The 22,019-nt window shown below is 37.4% G+C and overlaps 2 protein-coding genes across 14 annotated transcripts in view; one reads left to right on the forward strand and one right to left on the reverse strand.

The window, feature by feature from the left end:
• Positions 1–3,726, reverse strand: part of ncor1 (nuclear receptor corepressor 1) — a 97,794-nt gene extending 94,068 nt beyond the window's left edge. For 8 of the 13 annotated variants that reach the window (XM_067407373.1, XM_067407369.1, XM_067407365.1 and 5 more), the window contains exon 1: positions 3,403–3,725. The gene's annotated coding sequence lies outside the window, so the exon portion shown is untranslated. Of the gene's footprint in view, positions 1–3,402 lie in introns of all 13 variants that reach the window. The other 5 variants (XM_067407363.1, XM_067407367.1, XM_067407360.1 and 2 more) reach the window with 2 other exon arrangements.
• Positions 3,727–4,113: 387 nt separating this feature from the next.
• The window catches only part of pigl (phosphatidylinositol glycan anchor biosynthesis, class L), a 32,945-nt gene continuing 15,039 nt past the window's right edge, over positions 4,114–22,019 (forward strand). The window contains exons 1-3 of the mRNA XM_067407912.1: positions 4,114–4,447; positions 4,694–4,793; positions 20,020–20,110. Of these exons, the coding sequence (XP_067264013.1) occupies positions 4,114–4,447; positions 4,694–4,793; positions 20,020–20,110 (525 nt within the window). The remainder of the gene's footprint in view (positions 4,448–4,693; positions 4,794–20,019; positions 20,111–22,019) is intronic.

Genomic DNA, 22,019 nt, shown 5'->3' on the forward strand with positions numbered 1-22,019 from the left:
GTAATAAAGTTTTATAATAAACCAATACTGGTGGATTTCCGCGGGAAATTCGAGCATGCAGCCATTTGTCTTTGCATCATTACGTCACGGAAACAGAAAGAAATGAGTTCCAGCTAGACTATGCATATAGGATGCTGCTGGTAGCGGATCATTTATAGCCTTTTCTCACAGCAGCTGAAATAATTAAACTTATTTTGATGGCGGATTGTAAGCCAGAAAAGTCCAAATGACAATCATCAGTGACAACTGGAGATTCAGCCGTGATCAAAAAGACAAGCAAAAGACGTCGGACTGCAGAGTGGCTACAGAAACTGAAATCTACAGGTAACGCTAATACACACTAAATACCCAATGCTTATGTTGTTAACATTAACAATTTGAGAACAAAGTATAACAACAATAATAATTTGCACGGTTTGATGCGATATGAGCTAAGCAATCGCTAGATTTGATCACCATTGGTAGCACGATTTATTGTAGGCTAATGCTTTTCCCTCAGTTGTTCAGATCAAAAGTGGCAGACATGTTACTTGTTCAGATGACATTTTCCGGTGAAAATTCCTACTTTGGTCAAACTTCAAGACTACAATCTGTGATTCCGAAGTTCAGTATCCACACCAGTATGGTGACAGACAGCAAACATTAGATTCATCTGCGCTGAGGAGCTGTGCCGATGCACAATGCACGTAAAGATAATAATTATGCATTTAACTGCAAATGCAAGTTTCAAACAGAGATGGCAACTAAGAGGCAAATCTTACGGACAGCGGCTTTAATCAAAGAGAAAGAATTACTCACTGCTCGACTAAAGAACTTAAGCATTCTGCTCCTTATTTATTTGGTTCCACAGTTTCCATGGTTTGATTTTCAGTTTTTTTATATAAATGTTGTGTAAGTTGGCCTATTTATTGTTTTATATTAGGCCTATCATGGTGCATTCTTATTTGTTTTGTTAATAAACGCTCTGGGTTTAATATAAATGAGTTTGTTGTTGTATGGTTTTGTTGTGTTTTTCAGTAAGAATAATAACCCACCATTCAAGCAATTGTCAAAGTGAAAGTAAAATGCATACTGCTGCACAAGGCCACAACGGCATAAATAAGCAATTTAAAAAAAAAGAGGTGGAGGCCCCACCCCCCAGTGACACCGGTATTATCGGTGTTGTCACGTTGATTAAACGGTGGGAAAATTCTCACTGTCACATTCCTACTCCTTGGCATCTATGCACCTCATATAGATCTGCAGTCCTTGAACATCTTGAGAAACAATGCCTTAAACCACAACGGCCGTCACAGACACTGCTCTGCAACAAAACAAACCACCAAGTGTTGACCCATCATATGATAATCAGTTAACTGATAATAACATTGTTAAAGTAAATCAACAATTTTGTCATAAGGGAATAGTGAGACAATATTTAAATGATACAATGGGAAAAAAACCCTCCAAAACTCAGTCAACGTGGCAGCTTGCCTCTGAGTATTTTCCGGTGCTTGCTCACTCACTAGCATTACTGTGCCACGCTTGGCCACAGACACGGCAGCACAACAGTTACACGTCCTGTGTTCCACTCCACCGTCCCTCAGCCAGCATATTAGGCAACAGCAATGAGAACGGGGGTGGGGGTGGGGGGGTCTGGCCTGGCACTCTTCACAGGCACATTGTATCTCTCCTGATGGCAAGCCTAATTAAGCTGCAAGTGGTGCAACAAAAAGAGCTGCGTTCTGCTGCAGGGTCAAGAGAGAGAGAGAGAGAGAGAGACAGAGAGGTGTGCTGGATCCACCTGAATTGCTTAGGAAGTCATCTTTAGATTTACAGTTCAAAACAGCATGATTTTTCAAAGCACTAAGTCTGTCACCTTGAACAGAAAAGTACAAGGTATGGGCTGTGTTACATCCAAGTGTGAATCTACTTTTATCACATTCTGCGGTTATAAACATGCTCACTATTAACTTCTGCCTTTATACCAGTGTATGTATTCTGCACCCTAACTGACAGGTCTGAAAAAATGTTTTTTTGAAAACGTATTCGCAGGGTTTCTGGGTGCTAATCGACATTTAGACATGCTAAAAGTTGACACACACCAACAACAAAATATTGGAAAGTGACTAATACATGTTGCACTCAATCTCATCAGAGTACCTTTAAACACTCCACTAACCAGTCATGAGAGGTTAGTGGTTGAAAGTAGTATTTTAAAAAGTGTGTTGGAAGGTACGTCCCCTTCAATATATAGTCTTATTATGAACCTGTGAGCGCAAAAAAAATGAGATCTTATGCACATAAAATGTACAGGGGTGTGTACATTTGTGACCCTGGACCACAAAACCAGTCATAAGTCGCACGGGTATATACGGGTAGCAATAGCCAAAAATACATTGTATGGGTCAAAATTATCGATTTTTTCTTTTATGCCAAAAATCATTAAGATATTATGTAGAGATCATGTTCCATGAAGATATTTTGTAAATTTTCTACCATAAATATATATAAAAAAATATTTTTGTAAGTAATATGCGTTGCTAAGGACTTCATTTGGACAACTTTAAAAGGTGATTTTCTTAATATTTTGATTTTTTTGTGCTGCCAAATCGATTAATTGCATCTAACATAAAAGCTTATATATATATTTGCATATATATTATGTTTTTGTATATAAATATGGACACACACATAATTAAATATGTATAAATATGTGTTTATAAATATATTATGTAAACAAACTTATGTTAGATAATGCAACACTTATAAGCAAGTTTGAATATCTCTGTTAATATTACAGTATGTATCTTTAAACAGACTGTTGCAAAGATCTGTCATCATCAGTTGTGAAACGTATACAGGTGCATAAGTCCAAACTTTATGTAATTTCCAGGCAGCAAAATTGACACATACTGAATACAGCAGGTTTCACATTCAGCACTTGTCTTATTCTCATGATTTTAGAAACTACTCTGGCTTTTACATGCAAGAGACTTATAAAACGTTTTAGGAAACCCACAAGTATGATAAGTCTCAGCTCATGTGTATATATTACAGAGCAGACTTTAATAATGATTTTCAGCAGTAAACTCCTGGCTGTGGTATAAACTCACACCAATGGCGTTAGCCAGCAAGCTACTATTAGTTAATCCGAGGAACGCCATTAACCCGGAAACCACAAACAAAATCTAAATATGTCGAGTATACAGAGATGTAAATCAACCACATTTGATGGCCGAAATCAATATATAGAGCAAAATGAGCCGAGAGAGAGTCTAAGAGAAACAGCCGTTAGCTGAATGTTGCACCTTTGCATTCAAAACTGCGTCGCCATCTTGAACATACGCGCTCAGTTCTCACGAGCCTGCGTATGATTCACCACAAAGCGCTCAAAACATTCGCATTAAATTATACACTCACCTCATGTCCTTCAAGACACTCCAATAAGCGCTGAAATGTGCGTCTGTGCGGTAATGTAATTCGTCGGCAGTGAGACTGCGCGAGCACTCACACACACTTCAAACACAGGCTTGTTATTTGTCCTCAATGAGTCGTGGATATAAAATTCGAGTCGCTTTCCTTATGATTCTGCGCCAGAAATTAATATACGTCACAAGTGTACCCGTTTCTTCTTGTTGAATGCCCGGTGGCTTGCATTTTGTGCTGCTCTTGTGCACCTGAGGACTGAAGAGACGGAGTGAAAGAGTTTTTCTCAAGCAAACAGGATGAAACGGTGTGACGTTCAAACTCTCCCCACAGGCTGCCTTCACCCCACCCAAGCCTCAATCTCCGTATATTGCTGTACACCAGAAATACAGTGAAAGATGTGTTTTATTAAAAATCATCTTTTAGAAACGAATTGATTCCCGTATTAGTAATTGTTTTATACATGCTTCCGCCTTTGAAATTATACCAGCTAAGACGTTTATTAACTATAATTTAATCTGACGTGCAGTTGTGCTTTTTTCGGACTTCAGAGTTAGATTAGGTATATAGGTTGGAAACAGAAATAATTTTATAGTTTCCTACAATAACCCGTTCTTTTTATTTAAACAATCCTATCTGCAGGTCTATAGGAACCATTAGTCAGGAAACGATGTTCCACACGGACTCTTTCATGGCGCGGTCGAGATGTTTGTTTTCGTTTCCATCTTATTGGTCTTTGTGGCTTACATTTTTTCTGTAAAGTTTGTGTATTACAGATTTAGTCAGTTATGGCCACTTTTACGAAATAAAATATCCACCCCTTTATACACCACTGGAAACGCACATTTTTGTCCATCACAAGAGAGGACCGGCGCGCTCGTACGGAACTCAGAGGATGAGAAGACGCGCGTGACAGCCAACGAGACTCGAGCTCTGTTAGTCACTGCACATCCAGATGACGAATGCATGTTCTTTGCACCTACAATCTTAAAACTTGTTGAATCACAAGCATCCGTTTATTTGTTATGTTTGTCAACAGGTAGGTTTACTATTCCGTAAATAAAACCGTCACCTGAATATTTTTCAATTCTAATGAAAGCTCTTGGTTATTTATAAAAAAACAGAACCTTTATAACTTTTGCCTTCCAAATGCATGCTGTTTAAAAATATAGTTTTCAACAACTCTGTGTTGAACTGATTAAATAAAGAAATCTGAACTTATGCTGAAGTATTTACTATGATTGTATATTGTAAAAGAGACATAAGATGTTTCTGCAATGCTCAGGCAATTACAACAATCAAGGAGTCCAACGCAAAAGGGAACTGCTTGACAGCTGTGCAGTTCTGGGAATTCCATCCAACCATGTCTCCGTCATAGATGACAAGTAAGGCCCGCACAAATGACACCATTTAATTTAAAGTAATTGTTCACTCCAAAATGTAAAAGCCGGTCATCATGCTGATCTAAACCTGTATGACTTTAATACATTTGTAACATAATATAGAGAATAAATAATTTATTGTAATTTATTCCTGTGATGGAAAATATGATATTTTTAGCAGAAAACATTCTAAAATGCTAATTTGGTGCTCAAAACCGTTTCTTATTATCATCAGTGTTGATTGTAGAACAAAATTGTAGAACAATATAAAAAAAACATAAGATATCCCTCCTTAATACTGCTAAATTGATTAATTATTTGAATTTGACCTAAGAACAGTTGCATTTACATGAATGATGCAAAGCCATTATATGGCAGATGAACAAATTTTCGGGCACTATGCAGTTGCTTCTGATGAATGAACATGATAAAAACCTCATTTGATGAGTAAGATGCACAGACCTGCCCACCCCGATCTTCAGCATAACTCCATTAAGATAATAAAGATTGTGTCAATCCATCAGCTCCCAACACTCACTGACAATAAGCCCTATTCCACTCTTGGTAGGGGTGTTTCATTAAAGGTGCCCTAGAACCAGTTTTTACAAGATGTAATATAAGTCTAAGGTGTCCCCTGAATGTGTCTGTGAAGTTTCAGCTTAAAATACCCCATGGATTTTAAAAAAAAAAAATTTAACTTTTACATTTAAATTTTGGGGCATCATTAACTATGCACCGATTCAGGCTGCGGCCCCTTTAAATCGTGCGCTCCATCTGCCATTTTTCGCTATTGTTCTTGCTTGCTTACCTAGTCTGATGATTCAGCTGTGCACAGATCCAGACGTTTTGCCCTTGTCTAATGCCTTGAACATGGGCTGGCATATACAAATATTGGGGGCTTACATATTAATGATCCCGACTGTTATGTAACAGTCGGTGTTATGTTGAGATTCGCCTGTTTTTCGGAGGTCTTTTAAACAAATGAGATTTATGTATGAAGGAGGAAGCAATCGAGTTCGAAACTCAGTGTATGTCTTTTCCATGTACTGAACTCTTATTATTCAACTATGCCAAGGTAAATTAAATTTTTGATTCTAGGGCACCTTTAATGCTCTGAAAATAAACAATTAGGTCCAGTGTGGCCATCCCTTCGAGGCTGCAGTCGCAGTGAGGACACCCGTTAAAGGTGTACCATGCTGAGTCTGGCCCCTCCTTTTCTCCCCTGGCTGCCCTGTGAGCAAACATTGGCCAGGCTACAAATGAAACCCCTTCATTCTTGTCACAACAGAGGCACAGACAGCTCAAGCTGATGTATGGGAGCTCGCTCTGTCACCGGAGGACATAAAAGACCAGGCCGGGAGACTAAAAGAGGGCAGTCCTCCACCCCTCTGAGAACTCTATGATGACACAGCCTGAAAAAAAGAGTACGTGGGACAGGATTTACTAAAATAGTCATTGTGATCCCACATCAGTTTGATAATGTTGTGAGCCCCTCACATCCGTGTGGTGTTTTCTTAGTCACGGTTGAATTTTCAGTGTTTTCCTGAATCATCAGCTGTTTTTCACATTCACTCTATAAATATTAACTATATTCCAGATTTCCGAAATACAGGATGGCCAAATAAGTTTTCTTCCTACCCACATATTCCGTCATTGCTTAGCTGTGCCAGAGTCTGGCTGAAGCACATGTAACAAACAGTAGGAGACACGAATCAGTAATATTTACACTACCCCATTGAAAAGTTTAAGGTTAGAATTATTAATACTTATCATTTTTTTGTTATACTTTTATTCTTATACTATACTTTTATTTAGCAAGTACACATTAAATTGATCAAAAGAGACTGTAAAGACATTTATAATGTGACAAATGATTTCTATTTCAAATAAATGCTGTTCTTTTGTATTTTATTCTTCAAAGAATCCTGTTAAAATCCTGTGGTTTCCACAAAAATACTAAGCAGGAAAACTGTTTTCAATATTGATAATAATAAGAAATGTTTCTGTGAGCAGCAAATCAGCATATTAATATAATGCCTGAAGGATCATGTGACACTAAAGACTGGAGTAATGACTGCTGAAAATTAATCTTTGCCAACACAGGAATAAAGTACATTTTTAAAAATTATTACAATGGAAAATAGTTATTTAAATGGTCATGCTATTTCACAATTTTACTGTTTTTACTGTATTTTTCAATCAAATAAATGTAGCCTTGGTGAGCATAATAGACTTCTTTCTAAAACATTAAAAAAATCTTACCGGCACCAAATTTTTGAACTAGTATGAGTGTTTTTACCCAAAGCAACTTACATTTTACTTATTGTAAGGACAACCTGAAGTTAAATGCCTTGCTGAAAGCTACAATGTTAATAGACTCAGATGAAAACAGTAGGCTTTGATTTTAGAGGAAAAACTGCAATGGTAAAATACGTTAAACGGAGCTGTGAGTAAATGTTTCATCCAAATATTTGGTAAACACAATGTGTAGAGCATGAATAACAGACATTCCAATTCTTCTGAAATCTGCAATGATTTCTGTAGACGTCTTCACATACAGATTCTGAAAGGGCCTGCCGATGTAATTCGGTGACCAGCCCTGACCTTTAACTACTACACCACCACCGCTTTATATGTCTGTATTTTCTGTAACTGGTATTAGCCGTCATTGGGTGTTTTTATAAGACTCAGATATTGAAATATCAGCTGATGTTCTGCCAGGCAATGTGCTGTCGTTGCATTTATGCAAACCAGCTGTGTGTGCGTGTGTGGGAGAGATCATTTATACATGATTATAAAATCAGATCGTACTTCTATTGCCAACACCTTTTTTCAGAAGAAGCATAAGAATTTTTGAGTTTTGAAGCACAATCTTTTATTTTTTGGTATTTTTGCCTTTAATTGAGATAGGACAGTATAGAGAACTGACAGGAAGTCATCATGTAGCACTGAGATTTTAGCAGAAATACAATACATGTGCCCTCACATAGAGTACATTCAAACGGAAAACCAGTTTTGTGTTCTTACTGCATTTTAATGAACCTGACTAAGCATTCTGGAATTCTTCGAAAACAACACTTGAAATAAATTCTCAAATAAATGTATTTTAAGGCATTTTACTGAAAACAAGACAACAATACTGAGTTAAAATAGATTTTTTTGCAGTATGTGCCCTTGTTCCATCCATCTTTGCCACAGTAATGGTTCTTCTCAGTCAAAATGTCATGTTTGAGATTGGTATTTGCTTTTTGTTAAAAAGAATTAAAATTCGTAGCAGGCAGTAATGCCAATAAAATTCAGATAGCATGTGCTCTATATAGTCTTTAGCTAGTCCAGTTCCTCTGGAAATAATTGCAATCCTTTTGCTGAAAAATCATATGAAGGCATTTTAGATGAAAAAAAAACAAACAAACAACCAACCAAAAAAAAAATTTCAAAAACTTTGCTTCAGTGGGATTTTGTTAAATAAAATAAACCAGATTTTTCCTGTCCACCCAGAGAATGGCAAGCAAAAAATATAATGCATGTGTCACAAACTCAAGTTCTCCCAAAAGAATTTGCATAGTCATGGTAATATGTTTTCCAGGCTGTTTTCCAAGTGCTGTGACCCACCCTGCCTGCATGAATCTGTTCCTTTAGTAAAGTGCGCTCTAAACTTCCTTCTTGGCATTGGTGTTTTCGTGCTTAACTTCTGCAGAGCCCCAGAGGTCCAAAACACCATCGTATGGCTGAAACTTCTCCACATTTAGAGTTTGTTGGTTTCTTGGAAGAATGGAAAAACTAAATCATAATGGACCCTCTAGCTGTCCCAAATGAATATGAATATTTGCACGATCAGATACGCCCTTGTTTTGTCTGCTTTGGACACAGCTGTCACATTTACCTCAATTTGGAACGTTTAGATCACTGTCTCTGTGTGTGTGTAGTACAAACCCTTTGCATAAGTGGGGTCAGTTAGCAGTCGTCTTGTTTTAGACCGCTCTAGTGGCGGTACGTGGAATCAGGGTGTGTTCTGAGAAGCTTGGGAGTGTTTGTGTGTGTTGACTAGGTCATAAGTATCATGTAAACTCAGACACCCACCTGGAACTTTCATAATCAGCTGGCACAATGCCCAGTTTGCCTGTATATCTCTCTATTGCTCACCCTATCTTTATTTTTTAACCTAATGTACACACAGAATAAACTTTGATCCATTTTCCTCGTTCACCTTATCTACCATATCTCAGTCTTTAACCGGGAGCTGACACTGTAATCTTTATGATTCTTTCCTCTATAGTCATTCACAAGCACGTACACAAATAGCCAAAAACCCAGATTGCAAGTGACTAAAAGTGAGCTTTGGTACAGTATAGATCGCTTCACTTAAATACTCTAATCAAGGTCATCCTGATTTGTTTTTATTATTTTATCTAAAGTATGTTAGAGATTTTGTTGGAGCATAGTTAACTGACGACTGCTGTGAACTGATAACGCACAGATCTGAAAGATGAGCTTCTGGGTCTTTTGTTTGCCTAGCATGACCTTAGCAAACTGTGATAATCTCTAGCTTTCATGTGCACGTTTAAGCTTTTGTGTGTGTGTGTGTCAGCATCCTGGCAGGGTCATCTGGGCTCTGAGCTGGTTCAGGAAAGGTCGCTGTGTAGTGATCAGTGATTGGTGTGCACGCAATGATCCTATTCATTCCCTGCAGTCAGCAGCACCGACCGCTGTTGTACGCAGAGTTCTGAACGCACACACACTCAACTGAGTGGACAAAGGTTACATGAGTGCACAATGTTAGAGTGACAAAGTCTTGCGGACTTTAGTCTCAGGCGTTCCACAGACCACTCGCTCACTCACGCACATTGCACGCAGAACTGGTAAGAACTGGTTCAAGTCAGCAATTGCTATCTGGCTGGCTGGCGGCTAGCCTGCTACATAATATCCTGGCATCAGGGTCCACAGGTTTTTATCAGTCCACTAGGAAACAAAGTTGTTTTTTGCAAGGTGCTTTGTCTAGTCGTTGGAAGTTTTGTGAGGCATCAAAATTTATTTTGAAATGTATTGACTCTTAATATTTCCCCTTCAATTTACCTGCCTTTACTTAAACTACAGGATTGTACAATATATCTGGACTATATATACTAAGTACTTTCTATTTTAATTAAACACTGTTCTTTTGAACTTTCTACATCGAAGGATCCTGAAAAAAATGTATCAGGGTTTCCACAAAATTGTTTTCAACATTGATAATAATAAGAAATGTTTCTTGAGCAGTAAATCAGCATATTAGAATGATTTCTGAAGGATCATGTGACACTGAGACTGGAGTAATGATGCTGAAAATTCAGCTTTGTTGCTATCACAGGAATAAATTACATTTTAAAACATATTAAATTAGAAAACAGCTATTTTAAATTGTAATAATATTTCATTTTTTACTGTGTTTTTGATCAAACATTTTTGAACTGTAGTGTATTTTTAATAAATCGGTTTCTGTCAATATAGGTATTTATCTGCATTAAAATATATTATTGTAATATGAATTATTTGTTCTTGCTTGATTCTGCCTATTTTTAGATTACTTTAAACCATCATCTAGTGCTAATTTAACAGGAACATTTTAAGTTTCAAAATTAATCTGAAAAAAATTATTTATCCATTTTTGATGCTGTACATCATAATGTTGATTGACATTGATTTGACATTGACAAAAAATGTAGATAGTGGATAATTTTATACAAAATAGTATTGATTTTTAGTATCACCTTATGGATATCAGCTAGAATTGTAATAAGTACATTCCTACGCTAAACATGTGAAGAAATCTGTGAGCACTGTACATGTTAGTCTGCGGATTTATCTGCAGAGTGGACCAGACTTTATACCAGCTCTCAAATGTCTGACTATGTGAGACTGTAGACCTCATGAACTTGTGGTTATCATCCTCTCTAATTATATTATCTGTGTAGGCTCATTTGCTGGCAATTAAAAGTTGTCTGTCTGATTCATTGAATTGTTATAACATGCATTGCACTGCTTATGTGAGTGTGCGTGATATCCATTTTATTGTACACTGATTGTAAAGTTCTGTTGTATCCTACTTTGTTGTATGTTACTGTCTCAGAGTGTGTGTCCTTATGGGCTCTGAATGAGTCGTGTGACCCTGTTCTCAGAGTTGCTTTGCTCTCTCCGGCACACAGCTGCATTGACTGCCTACACTCTGACCGAGGAAATGCATCATGGGAGTGCTTTTGTGATAAGAGCACATCTGAACACGCTCCACTGAACTTGTACTTAGTCGACCCCCGTACTCTTTTTCTCTCTCTTTTTCTGTATTATTCATTGAGGCAGATAGATGTACTCTCTGTCTGTCTGAACACAGACCACATAGTCCACCTGCCTGACAGGGTGACATCAGGTTGTTCTCTGTTTACTTCCTCTGACAGGTCTCTCTGTCTCTGTCATGTGTTGAGAGCTTTCAGTGGGTGTTAGGTTAGTTTTTTTTAAGTTCATCCTTCATGTTTTCCTTTAACTGGGCAGATATACATACAGTTTCTCTTGCATTTCCACAGATGCTGTCTGAGAATTTATAAAGGAAGCTATAATCTTAAAGGGTTAGTTCACCCAAAAATGAAATTTCTGTCATTGATTACTCACCCTCATGTTGTTCCACACCCATAAGATCTTTGTTCATATTCAGAATACAAATTCATATAATTCAGGGTCAGCCAATACTAAGCGGCGTTCTGAAGTAGAACATAAAGTAGAAGTGCTGCACTGTGTCTACAACAGGGATGGACAACTCCGGTCCTGGAGGGCCAGTGTCCTGCAGAGTTTATCTCCATCCCTGATAAAAACTCACTTGCCTATAACTTTCTACTAATCCTAAAGACCTTGATTAGCTGGTTCAGGTGTGTTTGATTAGGGTTGGAGCTAAACTCTGCTGGATACTGGCCCTCCAGGAAAGGAGTTGTCCATCCCTGGTCTACAACATAAACAATTGAATAAAGTTATTTTTGTTTTGTTTTTGAGCACTAAAATATTCTTGTCGCTTCATAGCATTAAGGTTGAGCCACTGTAGTCACATGGACTATTATAACAATGTCTTTACTACCTTTCTGGGCCTTGAAATTTGTTATGACATTGCTGTCTGTATAGGGAGGTCAGAAATTTCTTAAGGTCTTACGGATTTGGAACAACATGAGGGCGAGTAATTAATGACATGTCATTTTTTTTTTTTTTTTCATTTTTGGGTGAACTAACCCAAACTAACTGTTTTCACAGTAAATGTTTTCTCATTTTATTCCAAATAAAATTTTTATAATTATTAAAATTATTAAATTTAATTAAATTTGAATTTAAAAAACAAACAAAATTACTACAACCAAAATAATATTTAGCTGGTTCAGGTGTGTTTAAGGAGTTAAACTTTGCAGGACAGTGGCCCTCCAGGAGCAGGATTCAACACCCCTGCCATAGATAATAAAAGGACATTTAGTGAGGAAAAACATGGAGATTGTTTGTCATATTTGCTTGGTCAGTGTCTTTGTGGGTTTTGGTTCATTTGCTGTTGTAGGCTGTAAGGACCTTTTGAAATAACTGAAATAATTTGGCGAAGTGATATAGAGCTGTAATGCGATCAAGACCTATTTCATAATTAAAACTTTTATCTTAGTTATGACTTATGTCATAGTAATGAATTAATGAATGACATCATTAATATCTCATAATTTTGGCTTATTGTCAATTTCGACTTGTCATAATTATTACTTTGTCAATTTCTATTTTTTTGTCTTAATAATGACTTTTTAAGTACAATTTTTGACATTTTACCTCATAATTATGACTTAGTATCTCATAGTTTTGACCATTAATGTCTTAATTATGACTTTAATAATTATGATTTACAAAAGCATGATTTGTTTATCTTATGCAGTGGGAATGGGCTTCCATAATATAGCCATAAATCAATCAATGTTTTCCAAAAATAATATTTGAATAATATGAAAATGTATAACTGCATTGGACAATAGCAACAAGAGGAAAAAGCAATAGCATTCATCACCCTCCATGTTTAATTATAAATTGATCCGACAAGGAAACTAAACCCTGTGTGATGTATAGGCTGCAGGAAGAGGACAGAAAGTAGGGTCAGATGGGTGTTGGGGCTGATGGCAGGTCAAGATCCTCAGAGAGATGAGCTCTTTTAACACAGTTACCAGACAGCACTGAAAATGCACTCCCTGCCAAGAGTTTGTCATGAAAAAACCCACTTTCCTTCTTTGGGAACATTTGGGGTTTCTATATCTCTTCCGAGGCAGAAATGCTCAGCTGATGCTTTCTCTACCATTTTTCTTGATTTCTTGATTTGCTCCCCTTCTTTTCATCATAAAGCAATGTTCTCTGTAATATATCTTGAAAGCTGCAGGGCTGTATTTTGTTCCAAGTATTTGAGAGTGTAATTTTATTTTAGTAGGTGTTCTAAATTTGGCTGAAAAAGCTGTTTGGCTGCTCCTAAACATCTAAATGAATGAAGAATGTAGCTTGAGCTTTCTAGTTTTCTGCAGTGCAGAGCTACTGACTGATAAAAGCGCTTCTTAAACTTCATAAATCTGTACAAACACGACTGCAAACCTGAACCCATTTCAGTCAGATATTTTCCATGCTGGAAGGGTTAACTGTTGTTCAGCACTCAGTTTTTCCCAGCATTCACCGGGGCCTTGTAACGGAAAGGCAGCCCTGGCCCCATGTGACCAGACAAAACAAACGCTGCCAGCCCCCCCCCCACCCTTTCTGCTCGCTCACACACACACACCGCCTCCTCAGTAGGCTAAAGTTCATCTGCTGCATTCAGATGCCTGCAAGCAATTACACAAGCAGGCTAGCGAGTGAGAGAGAGAGAGAAGGAAGGGAGGGAGCAGAGAGGTTACTATGGGGCATTTGACACTGTTGCTATAGCGAGGCCAACACTCTGTCTTGATTCATTCTGGAAAAGGTCAGGTAGATCATGTGTGTTTTTATCTTGCTTTCTTTATTTCATTATCATTCTCTCTTTCTGTTCCATTTTCTCTTGTTCTTAGTTCTGGAAGATTAAGGTGTAAACTTTGAAACTTTCTTCCCGTAAAAAGGCAGTATAGTAAAAAGCCTGAACACTCAGAGTTGTTGAATGTTTGTGTATGTGCTAAAATTATTAAAGCAACCGTTCACCCACAATTCTGTCATCATTTTTTCATTCTCACGAAGCTGCAATAATTTTTTCCTTTAGACGGAGAAGTTTTGAAGAGTATTCTGGCTTTACTGTAATAACAATTGGAAGGATTGGGTCCTCCAAAATGCCAAAACGCCATAAAAATATCATAAAAGTGGCCCATGTGCTGTATTCTATGTCTTTTGAGGTTATACGATAGCTTTGTTTTAAAAGAAGACCAAACTTAGACGTGTGAGAGCCAAAGCAGTTTGGCATCATTGACAATGATGTGATATTTTTTGTTGTTCAAGAGACTTGTGCGGTCCATTCAGAGCTTCTGCAGAGGCTCAAAATGATCAAGACTGGTCTATATTTCACACATAGCAATTGTGTGACTTCAGAAGACTTCTAAAGAAATTGCCCTTTTATGTTTTTCTGTCATTTTGAAGTTTGACACACCCAGCCCTCATTCACTTTCATTATATGTAAAAGAGCAGCCAAGATATTTTTCAGAAATTCACCGTTAGCGTTAAAGGTGCCATCGAACGTTTTTTTACAAGATGTAATATATGTCTAAGGTGTCCCCTGAATGTGTCTGTGAAGTTTCAGCTCAAAATACCCCATAGATTTTTTAAATTCATTTTTGGGGCATCATTAACTATGCACCGATTCAGGGGCTGCTGGCCCTTTAAATCTTGTGCTCCCTGCCCATCGAGCTCGCGACTCTATAATACAGTGCATTTACAAAGTTCACACGGCTAATATAACCCTCAAATGGATCTTTACAAGATGTTCGTCATGTATGCTGCATGCATGCTTTGGGTCATGTGAGTACAGTATTTATTTGGGTGTTTATATTTGATTCTGAACAAGTTTGAGGCTGTGCTCCGTGGCTAAAGCAAACTTTACACACTGTTGGAGAGATTAATAAAGAATGAAGTTGTGTTTATGAATTATACAGACTGCAAGTGTTTAAAAATGAAAATAGAGACGGCTCTTGTCTCCGTGAATACAGTAAGAAACGATGGTAACTTTAACCAACAGTAGCCTACATTTGCAACATGCTAATGAAACATTTAGAAAGACAATTTTCCAATATCACTAAAAATATCATGATATCATGGATCATGTCAGTTATTATTGCTCCATCTGCCATTTTTCGCTGTTGTCCTTGCTTGTTTACCAAGTCTGATGATTCAGCTGTGCACAGATCCAGACGTTTCTTGCTGCCCTTGTCTAATGCCTTTCATAATATTGGGAACATGAGCTGGCATATGCAAATATTGGGGCGTACACCCCGACTGTTACGTAACAGTCAGTGTTATGTTGAGATTCGCCTGTTCTTCGGAGGTCTTTTAAACAAATGAGATTTATATAAGGAGGAGGAAACAATGGAGTTTGAGACTCACTGTATGTCTTTTCCATGTACTGAACTCTTGTTATTTAACTATGCTGAGGTAAATTCAATTTTTAATTCTAGGGCACCTTTAACATTCTATTAATGAAAGTCAATGGGGCTTTCTAAACTTCATAATTCTAAACTTTATAATTTCTTCAAAGTTATAAGCTTAAAACAATAGAAAGCAAAATGAAATTAAAATATCTTATATTTGGTTAAATCAAAACATTGAATGTCTGTACATTTAAGAGGATTGATATTGTTGTCGTCCTACCGCTGTAAGACCTTTGTTAATCTTCGGAACATAAATTAAGATATTTTTTATGAAATCCAATGGCTCCGTGAGGCCTCTATAGACAGCAATGCCAGCCAAAATAACAAAATCTTTTGTTTCAAATCAGTGGTTCGGATCGTGTGTCAAACTGCCAAACTGCTGAAATCACGTGACTTTGGCGCTCTGAATCACTGATTCGAAACAAAAGATTCAAAGCAGTGTTTTGAAATCGGCCATCACTAGATATTGTTGAAAAGTCGTTATTTTGTTTTTGTGTTTTGGCGCAAAAAAAGTGTTCTTGTTGCTTCATAATATTAAGATAGAACCACTGAACTCACATTAACTGTTTTAAATATGTTTTGAGTACCTTTTTGGATCTTGAAGTTCACTGGCATTGCTGGCAATAGAGGCCTCACTGAGCCATTGTATTTAATCAAAAATAACTTAATTTGTGTTCCGAAGATGAACGAAGGTTTTACAGGTGTAGAACAATATGAGGGTGAGTAATTAATGACATTATTTACATTTTTGGGTGAACTAACCCTAACCAGAATGTTTGATGAATATCAAAACAGTGCTGCCTTTGCTTTGCTTCAGCTGTGCTGCAGAATAAATCATAAGACATTGATTCATAATATTTGGATAAAATCTTTTTTTTTTTTTTTTGTGGTATGTAGAAAGATGGAATTGTAGAAGTCTTGGAATTCTCTTTTTTTCTAGTCAAGTCCCATCTCTTACATTATCTTATTAGTACCTACTCAGTGTCTTTGTACATCAGATCTGTCCATCCTCTCATCTTATCCTAACTGCTACTGCCCAATTTTCTAGTCACCCCATTTTCTACATTTTACCTCGCACCCACCCCGCCTCTGATAGGGTATCCTCCAAAGCTGACCTTGTGACCCTGACCAGCATTTGATTTGTGTGCAGATCCATCACAAAAGAACAGAAACAACTGTCAAGCTCCATTGTCAAGAGAGGGAGGTAGCCTCAATTCAACTCGCTCTGTTTCTCTCTCTCTTTATCTGTCTGTCCCTCACTCTCACTCTGACTCTCACTCCCCTCTTCTCATCTTACCCCCTGACCTTGAGCTGGGATTTTGCTGCCGGCTGTCTTTAACACATTCAGTGCCAACTGGTATGTGCTGCCAGCCTGATCCTCTCCGCCAATCACAGTCCACTTTGCCCTGCCATATCCAATATCTGGCCATTGAATCAGTGTTGATACAGAGTCCTCCAGCGATTTTGTTTGCCCTCCTGCCTGTCAGAAATCATGTATAAACTTTTTCAACTCTGAAAATGTTTCTCTTGCTTTAAGCTATTGACAATATATATTTACTACCGTTCAAAAGTTTAGGGTCAGTAAGACTCTTAAATTGTTATTTCAAATAAATGCTGTTCTTTTGAACTTTCTTTTCATCAAAGAATCCTAAAAATTGTATCACAGTTTCTAAAATAATAAACAGTACAACTTGAGCACCAAAGGCATATTAGAATGACTTCTGAATGATCATGTGACACAGAGAAGTGGAGTAATGATACTGAAAATACAGCTTTGCTATCACAGGAATAATATTTTAAACATTTTAAAATATATTAAAACATTATTCACATTATTAAAACACTAAACAATCTTACCAACCCCAAACTATATAAGTGACCCTGGACCACAAAATTAGCGATTTTTCTTTTATGCCAAAAATAATTAGGATATTAAGTAAAGATCATGTTCTATGAAGATATTTTGTAAATTTCCTACCATAAATATATCAAAAATGTATTTTTGTGAGTGGATATACATTGTTAAGGACTTCATTTGGACAACTTTAAATGTGATTTTCTAAGTATTTTGATTTTTTTGTACCCTCAGATTCTAGATTTTCAAATAGTTGTATCTCAGCCAAATAATGTCCTATCCTAACAAACCATACATCAATGCCATTTCCAGTCTCCATAAAAGGTATATGTGATGCTGCCTCTTAGACAGACCTTTTGGAACAGCCTTCACATCTCAAGCAAACCTACAATGACTTAAAATACTGTCTAGGTAGGCAACTCACTATGTTTTGGAGCTTCTGTCTCTCGATCCTGACCCTGTACTCTTCTTACTCAATTGTTCTTTTTATGTTTCCTTTTGCTGTTCTAATGTGTGATGTTTGATAAAGGTGTCTAGGAGTAAAACATAGCAAGAGTGATTGCTGGAAGAAGTGATTGTCCGCAGTGGGTGGAGCTTCTTCTGACCCCAATACATTACACAGCAGCTATGTGGGGTGTTCAAGTGAAAGTTGTGTGTGTGAGAAAGAGAACAAAAAAAAAGAGAGAGATTGATGCATGGCCCTTGTTTTCCCTGAGCTGTAGTTACAGATGAATGAGAGGGAAAAGCCCGGGTGACCTTTGATCCCAGACTTCAGAGAGGACTGTGGGATGCATTCAAGCTGAGCGGTAGTGAGGCTGTGGCAGTAAATCAGATAGAGAGACTCTCGCTCAACACTGCAGCCCTCGGGCCAGAACCTGCCCTTCCAGGACCTCGCTGTTTTGTTGCAGCTGTGTGTGTGTTGGCACATAGAGGCTTTTTGCTCAGTCCAAATCAAACTTACACATAGTACATAGACAGTACAGTATATACAAACCTCTTTCATCATTTGTGTCTTTAGAATTGTATATAATGCCACTCATTAGTTGTGCTTGCTAAGTCAAGAGTTACTCAGACTTAAACTTTGGTTTGTAATTTGTCCTGCACCATCTGGGTCACAGACAGCACATTTATCAGTATGGATGATACCCTTATAATGATGTGGCATATTGGAAATAGGGTGATTAGATACGTAATTTAACACCTAACATAAAGTTTTCTCCTAGACGATAAAATTGGTGGAACAAAACACATTGATAGGTAATTGTGATTTTGTCCCAATATGACTTTACTTTGATGCTGTGCTACTTTATATCTCACAATCTTTATTTTTTACTTTCACATAATTAATTTTACATTTTTTACTTTGTGGTAGAAATGGGCTTCCATAGGGCCCTGAGCCATAACTAGAGAGACAAGTGCGGGTGGGCTCTTTTGATTTGGCCCAGGAAATCCTCACCCACCAATGACCTAGCAACCACATAGCAACTCACATTGAACCACTCTGAACAGATTAACAAACATACAGCAACGCACATGCAGCCACTCACAAGCATTAAAGGGTTAGTTCACCCAAAAATGAAATTTCTGTCATTAATTACTCACCCTCATGTCGTCCCAAACCCGTAAGACCTTTGTTTGTCTTTGGAACACAAATTAAGATATTTTTGATGAAATTCAAGATAATTTGATCCACACATTGGCAGCAATGACATTGCCCTTTTTGAGATCCAGAAAAGTATTAAAGACATTGATAAAATACTCAACATGACTACAGTGGTTCAGACATTTTATTTATCCTTTATTTATCCAGGAAGATCCCATTGAGATATCATAATCTCTTCTTCAGGGAAACCTGGTCAAAATGGCAGCACACATAGTTTCATACAAATAACAAAAACACAAACAATCCAACAAATCAAATAGGCCAAAGGTCAAGAAAAGCACTTATAAGACTCTTTAAAAACAGAATACAAAATACATTTAAAAGTACTCAAAGGAGGCACAAACTCTAATTTCAGTACAGTTTGTTAGTCGTTCTACGCCCTAGCGGCATAAAATAAAAGGCATGCTTTCCAAATTCGGAGGATACCTTTGGGACCTTTAATCAAAGATGCAGCTGCGATCTAGTACCATAACCATTATTATAAAAAGCTAAACATTTTGTAATATAAGATGGTGATTTACACCATGGGTTCAAATGTACTACAAGTGGTATCTAAATTCATTTTTTAAATACATAGCTAGAATATTAAAAGCACATTTTAGTACATGTCATGGTGTCTCAAAATAGCACAGTTGAGTACACTTAGATGTTCTTATGATTATCTTAAGAAGTACTAAAGAAAATTTTTAATAAGTATATAATTAGTGCACGAAAATAGAGCACTTTAAGTACATTATAGAAATGTTATTTTTTTTTCATCTGGGTGTCTCGTCATACTGCTACGCTTTTTTCGCTGCAGAGCTTCCACGTTTATGTCTGAACGCAGGCTCAGTATTTCATCAAAAATATCTTAATTTGTGTTCCGAAGACAAACGAAGGTCTTACGGGTTTGGGACGACATGATGGTGAGTACTTAATGACAGAAATTTCATTTTTAGGTGAACTAACCCTTTAAGACAAAATTTTACACACAACTTTGTAAAAATCTAGTTGCCTACATGCTGTCTCATTTTCTTTCTTTTTATTTGTAATAAAAGTATGTGAAATCACCATATGACACTTTTATGTTTTTCTCCTCTTCTCTTGCAGAGCGCTTCCAGATGACCCCGCGGTCCAGTGGAGCACTGCATTGGTCTCCTCTCTGATCCTCAAACACATCCAAAAATACAGCATCAGTCTGGTAGGAAACTTCTAGATTATTTATATCTATTCAGGACCACCTCATCCAGAAGATTGGAGTTTATTTTTATGACCTAAAAAACCTTCAGAAATTCCTTGTTGGGAGAGCAGTTTGACATGACAGTTGTACAGTCGTGAAGGCCTTTTAAATCTATGAAAGAGTTGAGTGCACTAAAAAATCTCAAAAAACAGGAAACAAGTATGTGCTTTTTTGCAGAATATTCCCAAAGGATATCTAATGTTTGGTTTTGGTCATTATTAATAATGTATTGAGAACGAACCAGATGCAAAAGAGACTGATGATAAGGGAACACAAGGTTGCAGATGAACTAGGACAAAACAAAAGATAAATATGATAAATAAACATACAATAATCAGCAAGAGAGAGATGGGAAATTAGCATTTCATTGGCTCTGACAGCAACCGTCACATTTTAAGACCTCTTTAAATAATAGTGTTTTTACTACAGCATAAAACACTGATCCTAGACCTAATTGAGGCTTTAAATGGTAATGTGACAATCAGATCCCAAAAATAGTCCATCTAAATCATTGGGCTGGGACACTCTAGGGGGCCTCAGCAATCTTTCAGGGGGACTCTGTTGGACATATAATTGAGTCAGAACCACTGATCTAAGTTTATGCTGCAGAGATTTTCAGAGATTCCAGCTTTTTAATGTGCTTATCTGATAGCTTGAGTCTTTCTCATGAGGTTGCTTTGAGAGAGACCATATCAGCAAGATTAATTCACTCAGACGAGCTTTTCATTGGTCCCCTGTATTTATCCCTAATTACACATGCTGTAATATCCGATAATACCACTGAACTCGGCTGAAGCAGACACATGTGGTTCCCCAGGGTCACTGTTGGCAAGCCAATGCAGATATCTATCAGTCTACACTAAGAACTTCCAGAAAAGATCCCCCCAAAAACTGAAATCAAGATTAGAACAAACATTTTTCCCTCTTTCACCTCCTCTCTTTTTCTCACATGTTCTGTTTTCTTTGTCCTTCACTCTCCCTCTTTCTCAGCCCACATGCCATGAAATTCCCAAAGAAATCCAAGCATGGAGGACTTGCATAAACAAGCCAGAAAACAAAACAATGTTCTTGCAACATGACTTTGTTTACCTCCATCGCTTATCATCCATAAGTGTACATGCAATCATCAGCCGGTATCCTTCCTAGCAGACTGCCAGCTATACCAACACTCCAGTCTGACTTTAAACCGCGCACTCACTCACTAATACAGGCTGCTGAATCCAGTGGATCTGCACACGGTTCCGCTGCACCCTTAATTTCATGTTTGATTTAAGTCGAAGAGGCTGTGGGAATGGAAATACTGATGTTTAACTATAACATTACACTCCAATTTGATTTTGGCTTTCAAACGTGTGGGAAAAGAGTGGTGGCCATCTTGTGTGCTTTACCGCTCTCTTACAAGGAGCAGAGGACTGTGGGCAGTATTACTCAAATAGACTCCTCTGGTTTAAACAGATGTGCATTACTGCTGTGCGTACCAGGCTGTGACTTTAAGAGATTCAAGAGAGGTCTTTGACTCCTTATGTTTTACATATGTGTGTGCAGACATGTTTATCTTTTGTTCTTCTCGTAGACATATATCAGTGTGTCTGCATGCACTTTAAAGTTCAATTTCAGTCGGAGTAAAGCAATAATCTGTCTTTAAAAAAAAAAAATGTTGCATGACCAGCATGTTGCATTACTGCAGTTGGCCTCACTGTTGTGCACATGCTCTGAGAGACATACAGTAGATGACATGCAATAGGTGTTTAATACTTAGAAAATTAAATTTCACATTGTGTCATGTACACTGTGGACAGGAAATTTGAAACATTTTAGCTCGACTATAACCGTGCATGTAAACCATTTTTATTCTGTCTCTCTCCTGTCT

Source organism: Chanodichthys erythropterus, chromosome 13 (assembly GCF_024489055.1).
Source record: "Chanodichthys erythropterus isolate Z2021 chromosome 13, ASM2448905v1, whole genome shotgun sequence".
Taxonomy (NCBI): Eukaryota; Metazoa; Chordata; class Actinopteri; order Cypriniformes; family Xenocyprididae; genus Chanodichthys; species Chanodichthys erythropterus.